We start from the raw sequence: 8344 nt of genomic DNA, 5'->3' as shown, positions 1-8344 counted from the left end.
TATTTTAAAAATACAGAGAACAACAAATGTCTTCTGGTTGTTGTTTATTAAAAGGATAGAGTGGTGTGATGAGCAATGTCTTCAACAACAGCCCTTAGTAGATAAAGTTCCAGTTTCACTTGGCTGGACGCCTGTCAGTACTGAAAGTTGGCATGATGTCATAATGCAGGTCAGCAAGAGCAACCTGTCTGGAGCCAGGAGATCTCATTCAAGAGCCCAGTTATTTTATGGCGTGGCTCTATCTATTGGAGAGTAGGCAAAATGTACACCACCAGGGAATAGTTAGACTAAATGTCCTCTATTCATGCAGTTTTGCACAGCTAGATTTTAATTAAAATGGACCTACCATGCTCGCTGGCCAACAGAGAGATTCTATATGGCTGAGTAGGAGCAGATCCATATGCTTTAACCTTCCACCAATCAAAGGTTATAATCAAGATTTTCTCTTATAAATTAAATACACATTTGGATATATGTAGAAGTCAGAGCTAAACATATTTATTTTGGGATTGTGAGCATATAGGTCATAAGAATGGATAGTATCACTCAAGGAGAGAGGGTTGATTTTTTAAAAAGAGGAATGAGGTGATATGAAAGAGAACATATTTGCAAGAAGTATTTGATTCCAGACAAAGAGCCAAGGAGCAGTGTTGAGGCAATCTGTACTCCTGAATATGGTTCGTTGACTGCTCGGCTCTCAGGAAAAGTATTCTTGATGAGCTAGAGTCTCTGCCTTAGGGGAATTGAATTTATTGCCAAATTTGCCAGCCTGAGAGCTGCAAAGCAATTGGACAGCAGGATAGTCAGATCTGCAAATATTCTCTCTCCTCCCCTCCCTACTTCTCCCCTATTCTCCCCCTCTCTCTTTTTTTCTCCCTCTCCCTCTCAATGAGAAAAATCCCTTCTGTTCTGATTGAAAAAGGGTCCTAGAAACATTTTTTATCTATAAATTATTCATGCAATAGTACAGCAAAGATTGTATTAAAGGAAAATTTTTATTTTATGCTCAAAGCAACTTCATTTTGTAACATGACCAAGTATTAGAGAAATTCAGGTAATAATTTGTAAAATGACTCAAATTCAGCTCTAAATATTGTTTCCAAGCTTAAAATATGATGGTTGTTTCCCAATGTTATCTGTAAAATAACAAAGGAAAAAGAAATATGGACATACAGATACGCTCTTATCTGTCACACACACCACCTGAAAAGCAAAGAATTATTTTTGCTTGGCACATTTGTGAGAAAGAGATAAAGGCATGTACAGGCTGTTTAAATGATTTCTTTGAAAGATGCACATTCATCCACAGTTTCCAGAAGGGCAACGTGCATGTTACGCCTGGAAAGAGAACAAGTGAGGATGAAGAGACCATAGCTGTTTCTTGCCAATAAAGGGTTGCCATAGAGAAGATGGATTGAATTCGTGCTTCCAGATTAAAATAGGAGAAAGAGACTGAGGGAAGTTGGGGCCCTACTATGAGGAGAGATTCTCATGGTTGGACCCCCAAAGATGGGATGAGCTGCCTTGTCTGGCAGTGAGTTCTTCATCCACGTGCTAGTCAGATGGGGCAGTTGTAGAGCAACCCGAGTGTCAGCGACGCAATGGCTTGGCTGTGAATCCTACACCAGAGTGACCGTCAGAGTCTCCTGGGGAGCTCTTAAACTGTAGACCCTTTCGAGCATTTATCCTGTCTCTCTTGTAATAATCAAAAGGAAATTTCTCCTTATTAAGATGCTATAGTTAATGCATGAAAAAAAAGGAATGATGGAAATATTGCCATTGTACTACTTCTAATGAATTAGTGGATCTGTGTAATTAATGATGGCAGCCATTAATTAAAAAGAGTGACAACTAGGATCATGTACCTCCTGATGAAAGTACACATCAGTGCCAGACCGGTGTGGCTCAGTGATTGAGCATCAACCTATGACCCAGGAGGTCACATTCGGTTCTGGATCAGGGCACATGCCTGGGTTGTGGCCTCTATCCCCAGTGTGGGGTGTGCAGGAGGCAGCCAATCAATGATTCTCTCTCATCTTTGATGTTTCTATCTCTCTCTCCCACTTCCTTCCTCTCTGAAATCAATAAAAATATTTTTTTTTTAAAAAGTACACATCACCTGTGAAGTACACCATTCAGAAAATCAATACCTAATCTAACCTTGCCCCTAGCCCCTAACTACCAATTGAATTAAATATGGGGGTCATGGAATATATTAAATGAAACTATGGAAATTTCATCAGCAGAATCCAGGATGCAGGAAACAGCTAATTACTTCAACAAATAAATTATGAGATGTCAAAAAAAAGAGCAGAAAAGGGGGAACCTACAAATTAAAAAGACTTCGGAGACATAGCAAACAAGTAAAATTGATGGGCCTTTTTTTATTCTGATTTGTTGTTTTTAAAAATTTATTTCAAAATTATGAGATAATCTGCCAAAATGTTCTTAGTTCAGGGAGTTGGTATGTTGGAAAGAGGGAGATTAGCATGATGGTGTGTTTAAAAAAATTTCCTTGTGGCATTCTAAGCTTATGCCTAAGAACAAAACCCATTTCAGGTTGGCAGAAATTGCTCACTCCCTTCTGAAGCTGGCACCATACGACACGCAGACGATGGAGAGCCGGGGGCTTCGACGCTACATCATGGAGATGCTACCAATTACCGACTGGACAGCCGAGGCAGTGAGGCCAGCCCTTATCCTCATTTTAAAGAGATTGGATAGAATGTTCAACAAAATTCATAAGATGCCTACTTTGAGGTGAGGAGACCTCCTACTCAGCTGTTGATACTGCAATCCTCAAAGTTAGGCTGTGTCCCTTTTTAAGGTGTTGGATCAATCTGGAGTTGAAGGGTTGGCTTGAAAGTTTTCTTTTGGAATATGTGCATAACTGATTAGATTTATGAATGCATAAGTAACAGGGTCTATATTTTAAGAAATAGCATTTTCAATATATATATATTTGTCTTGAAAATTCTTGTTGTTTCTAAGCTATTATGTTCCTTATCTGACACACATAGGAATTTGATGTGTATCCTTCAATTACTTTTGAAGTAAAGCAGGATATGCCTTGTAAATAAAACAACTAAGGAAAGAAGAAAAATTAATTTGATGTTCAAAAAAATACTGTATTTAACATGATATTTTAGGTACCAGTGTAGAGAAAAGCCAAGCTTTACAATAATAGGCAACCAGCAGCTTTAAAAAAAAATCCTAGGATTGATAACAAATACCTAGTTTTTAACTTTTCGCCTAATTCAGGGCTACTCAATGGACATTATCACCACCTAATCTTCGTTCAGTGGCCTGAAATGCCCATTGGTAGCCTTGCTGTGAGCAGATGCCTCTGACCCAGTCCACCTGAGATCTGAGCGCAGCTTGGACACGTATCGCCATAGTGAGCAGATAGCTCAACTGATAATGCGAATGAGCCCTCTAACTCGGAATTTTCAAGCTTGGGTTAGTGAGAACATTTTCTGTCCCTTTAAACCAAATCCAAAATCAGTGCAATTCTTGCCTCGAGAATTTGTAGCAGTTAGTGTTCAATGTGTCAGAGCTTTTCCAGGTTTTAGCCTGTGCTCTTCATTCATGCAGCCACAGAAATTATTGAATTTATTTTAAGAAAGAAATGGAAAGATTTTACTCTAATAATGGATGGTTTGTTCCTATATTATCTCATGATGAGGAATGCCTACGCATTATATTATCAGTGGCATGAAAATACTTGTCTTTAAAGCACTCCTGTTTTCTTTAGTGGTCCCAATAGAACCCTTGTGCCTATTGGCAAATGACCAAAGCCTTATAAGTCCTACAAGAGTGTATCAAATAAATTATTTTTCTGAAATAATTTTTTATCTAAAGATGTTAAACATACCCATAGGCTGACTCATTTGTCCTATAACTAAACCAATTATTAAATGCATCATGCTTCATAAAAGTAGATTTCTGGATTAATGCTTAGACTTGGTCAATTATAGGCAGTCTTCTTGGGGTGCATGCGGTGAATTTGGGATTGCCTTGGATTTAATTTCTTCAGGTGATCTCAGTTCAACAAGAGTAGTGTTGATTGAACCTGACCTGTAAGTTACTCGGATATCATGAATGTCAATATCTTCCCATTTTGTCATTGCAGATACCTCATTTTGGTAGGAAATGTAAGCCTAGAAATTATATCCAGGATAATATTTGGAAATAGTATTGATAGCAGTAAAGCCCAACCTATTTATTTGGTACAGCAATTGCAGGCTGGACTGACTTTTATTACTGAAAATCCTGTCTTCATTTAATTGGGTTATGTATACTACCTTTTATATTACCAAAGTAAGTAGCCAAAAAGTATCATTTCTTAGGGCAAGAAAGAATACTTTTAAAATAAACTATTTTACTCTAATGTGACTTTTTTTGGCAGGAGTTAGGCCATAAAAGTTCAATTAAGAGTAGCCTAGCCTGGCTGGAAAGCTGATGAGATCAACTGTACTCTGCTAGAGAGATTTCAGAAATGGCAACCTGGGGCCAGATGAGTTCTGTTGGGGGTAATTACCCCTGTGATGGTTTCCTAAAATGGTAGTCTCCTACCCTCTCTTCAAAGTAAAAATAGGGAACTACAAATGCAACCCATTCATCATCTCTGTCTTTTTCTTCGATAGATTTTGTCTCATTAGTCAAGTGGGGCAGGAGGGCCTCTGCCACGTTTTCAGTATCTCCTTCCCTTCCCAGTGTGCTCTGTGCTTTCGGAACAACTGGGTAAACTTCATCCCATGTGAAGTGCTTTGTTGTCTCAGACGCCCATGCCGTCTTAGTTGGCGTCAGAATCACTGTCTCATTCACCTGTTTCAGACTGTCTCCAGAAGGGAGCCACGCTGCTAATGGCTCCTGTATTGTATTCCAGGCGACAGGTTGAGTGGGAGCCTGCCAGCAATTTGATTGAAGGGGTTTGTTTGACACTGCAGAGGCAGCCAATCATATCCTTCCTGCCTCACCTTAGGTCACTGATCAATGTCTGTGTCAATCTGGTGAGTAGCCAAGTGGCAATCTTATGAAATTTTGCACAATTTAACTCTGCTATTGACTTCTCTGAATTGAAGATTTACAGGTCAACCACTTTGTGCCCCTACCTACCCATGAAAACAGACGGCTCAGGTGACACTGAAAATAGTGAGGTACCTTTCAAGGTGGTGCGTGGGGAGATGCAGGGGCCCGTCCGACACAGATGGGATTTTGGCGTGCTGCTTCCCACACACTACTTTGACAGGTCACCTCTTCAAGTTGCGCTGAGAGCTGAGGGCTGCCAGTTGGAGAGTGGGGTGGCGGAGACCGCACGATTGGCTGGAAATTGAGATAGCCTGGGGCGGGGGAGTTTAAAATACAAAGAGGATTTTTTTTTCTTTTTTTGGTGCAAAATGATTCTCTGAGTTGGCCAGTCTAGGATTTATGTGAAGAAAAACAAATTTTGTGTTATTTATGTAATATCTAGAGTCGGGTCCTGACAAGGTTTTGTACGATGTGGAAACCATGTTAGAGCATTTCATTGAATGGGATCTGCTGCTTAACTAGCTGAGCAATAAATCTGTAGCTGGAATGCCTAGTGCAACTAGAGCTCTTACCATCCTCATTGTTGTCAGTACTTGCTCCATCAAAAAAATGTTGACTGCATTCCTTCGAATCCACAAGTAAGTATGTCCAGTCTCCTGATTAGAATAGTTCTGGGACTCATCTCTCATTGTTGACATAGTTAGCTGTAAACAACATTCTACAAAACCTTGCCTGAATCCAGTGTTATGTTTGAGCTGACTCCAGACATTACATGCCTTCAGAAGGAGGCAACAAGAACAGATTGAAAGTAACATGCCCAACCTTCAAATTATTATTATTATTGAATGACACTCCCTTACAATGGTTGCATGAAATTGCAATAGCCAAGGCTGGTCATGTGCTCTGTTTGTATTTCAGGTGATGGGAGTGGTAGGACCTTCCAGTGTTGCTGATGGATTACCCCTTCTTCATCTCAGCCCTTATCTCTCACCACCTCTGCCCTTCAGCACAGCTGTTGTCCGGCTTGTAGCATTGCAGATACAGGTGTGACTGCCTTACCTGTTTGTCACGCTCATTAAGTTGCTGGTCGAGGCACCAGATCATGGTGTTCTCTTTTTGTTTTCTGCAAAGGCTGGGCAAAATCTGTGAAACAGAAGTGTGAACATCTCCAAACTTTTACAGTTTGGAGTCTCAGCCCTGAGCTTGGCCCTAAGTTGTGCTTCTGTAATTCTTCTTGAGATCTCAAAAATAGCAGAGTCGTTCAGTCCTACCATGACCTCAGGAACCACTTCAGTCATTTAAAATGTTGCTTATACCATAGGAAAATAATAGTTCTCAGATAATCAGCACACAATTATTAATTAAAAGAGACAGTAATATTCAAAGTCTGGTTTTAAATTATTTGTAGAAAGAATGGCAATATACAGTTCTTTCAAATGTTATTACTAGACTTTGAATATTTTAATTTTATTTAATGATTGTGGATTGAATATTCTGAGTACTTTTTTTCATTCTCCTAGCTATTTTATTTCTTAAAATTAGAATAATCATCCCCAAGGCAAAAAGTGAAGAATGCAAATTCCCCTGCCTCTTTCTGTGTATCTGATGTTTGTGACTGATAAATCTTGGGAAGTATACTACTGATGTAAATGGATAACTGACCCATTCATTGTCTGACAGCCATGCTTGGTGGGCTATCAGCCAGAGAATGGGAAGATGATAGAAAAGAAATTAAGCAAGAACTGTGGCTCCCATGCAGAGGGGAAACAATGATATCCCTAAAGTGATACACATCAATAATTTGGGCACAGAGATCATTTCTTTCTTTCTGTATTACCTTTTGCCTCCTGGCTTGGAGAAGGCCTTAGGCAGGGGTCAGAGGACTTTTAAATGACTTCCAAGTGGATCAGGGGGCAAGTTCTCATTTTCTTCCTTTCCTTTTGTCTTGAAATTATTTATTGGTGGACCCATGGAGAAAACGAATGGGGAAATATGGTTGTTTTGTAGCAGACCATAATTTTTCATTTAATATTCAAGACGTTATTGTTTTTTAGGTATATAGCTCTCAGTTATGTCAAGCAAATAATGGTAAAGTATCAGTTTTGAGTGAATCTTGGATGCTGCACAGATGACAATTGAACTCAGTTTACAGGAGCAACCACCAGGAAGTCACCATCGCGGTCATGCTGTATTAAAACAAACATGAGTATGGGGGTCAATTAATCTCTTTTTCTATTATTGCTGCACAGGCTTTAAAAGAAGATTTCCCTTTAAGCCATGTGATCTCCCCATTCACCAATCAAGAGCGAAGGGAAGGGATGCTTTTAAACCTACTCATCCCATTTGTGCTCACAGTAGGATCTGGAAGCAAAGGTCTGATTAATTTAACTAAAGGAAATTTATCATTGTTTCGTTGTCTTAAATGTCAGGTTTTACTTCTCTTTCTTTTTTCCCAAAAAGGCCATCACTGAAGTCGATCTGAATGATTTAAACAGGGTTACTTTAGGAAATAGATTTTCCTTCATTTTCAATTTAGCTGCCCTGGGTCAAGACTTTCTCTGCTCCATTTCTTAGAAGATCAGTTGTATCCAAAATCATTTCAGTACAGCAAAAATCAGGAGACCATTGTTTCAATTAAGAAAATGGCATTAATTAAAGTACAGTATTATATGAATTGACAGATGAATGGGCCATGTAACCTACTGCCACTGGGGTTAGTGTCATCCTGCCACTGCCATTAAATTCCAGTATAGTTTCATCACTCGTCCTTCTTGGGAGGATTTTTCTTTTAGGAAACTTTATATCAAATGTAAAGACTGTGCATTATGAGTATTTGAGCAGAAAAAGGGAAGGCGATTGAAATGGTAAGCAGGAGATTTGGCTAAGAGCACAGGCCCTTGGGCGCTGACCATGGAGCAAACAGTGCCAGGAACACTTGTCCATAGGAGAAGCTGTACTCTGTGGGGAAAGACCCCCATTTCTAGTTTGGAATTGGACAGAGAGCTGAGTTGTTCTGTGTCTGATGTGGGAAGTCTACCTCGTGACTTGCTTTTCTTTCCACTTCCCGTTCCCGAACTCTGCCCCTCAGATAGCCCGTGGCTGGAGCAGCCCGAGGTGCAGCTGCTACTGCAGACGGTCATCAACGTGCTCCTGCCTCCGCGGATCATCAGCACGTCCAGGAGCAAGAACTTCATGTTGGAGAGCTCCCCCGCTCACTGCTCCACCCCGGGGGACGTGGGGAAAGACCTGCGCAGGGAAGGGCTGGCAGAGTCCACCAGCCAAGCTGCGTACCTCGGTGGGTTCTTTCTCCGTC

The 8344-nt window shown here is 40.3% G+C and overlaps 1 protein-coding gene across 1 annotated transcript in view; it reads left to right on the top strand.

The window, feature by feature from the left end:
• The window catches only part of UNC80 (unc-80 homolog, NALCN activator), a 207940-nt gene that overhangs the window by 174945 nt on the left and 24651 nt on the right, over window positions 1-8344 (top strand). The window contains exons 49-53 of the mRNA XM_015558108.1: window positions 2560-2760; window positions 4889-5012; window positions 5950-6075; window positions 7281-7404; window positions 8120-8326. Of these exons, the coding sequence (XP_015413594.1) occupies window positions 2560-2760; window positions 4889-5012; window positions 5950-6075; window positions 7281-7404; window positions 8120-8326 (782 nt within the window). The remainder of the gene's footprint in view (window positions 1-2559; window positions 2761-4888; window positions 5013-5949; window positions 6076-7280; window positions 7405-8119; window positions 8327-8344) is intronic.

The sequence above is a fragment of the Myotis davidii genome, unplaced genomic scaffold (assembly GCF_000327345.1).
Source record: "Myotis davidii unplaced genomic scaffold, ASM32734v1 scaffold268, whole genome shotgun sequence".
NCBI classification, from domain to species: Eukaryota; Metazoa; Chordata; class Mammalia; order Chiroptera; family Vespertilionidae; genus Myotis; species Myotis davidii.
Note: the sequence above shows the minus strand (reverse complement) of the source record. Positions and strands in the feature narration are given on the sequence as shown.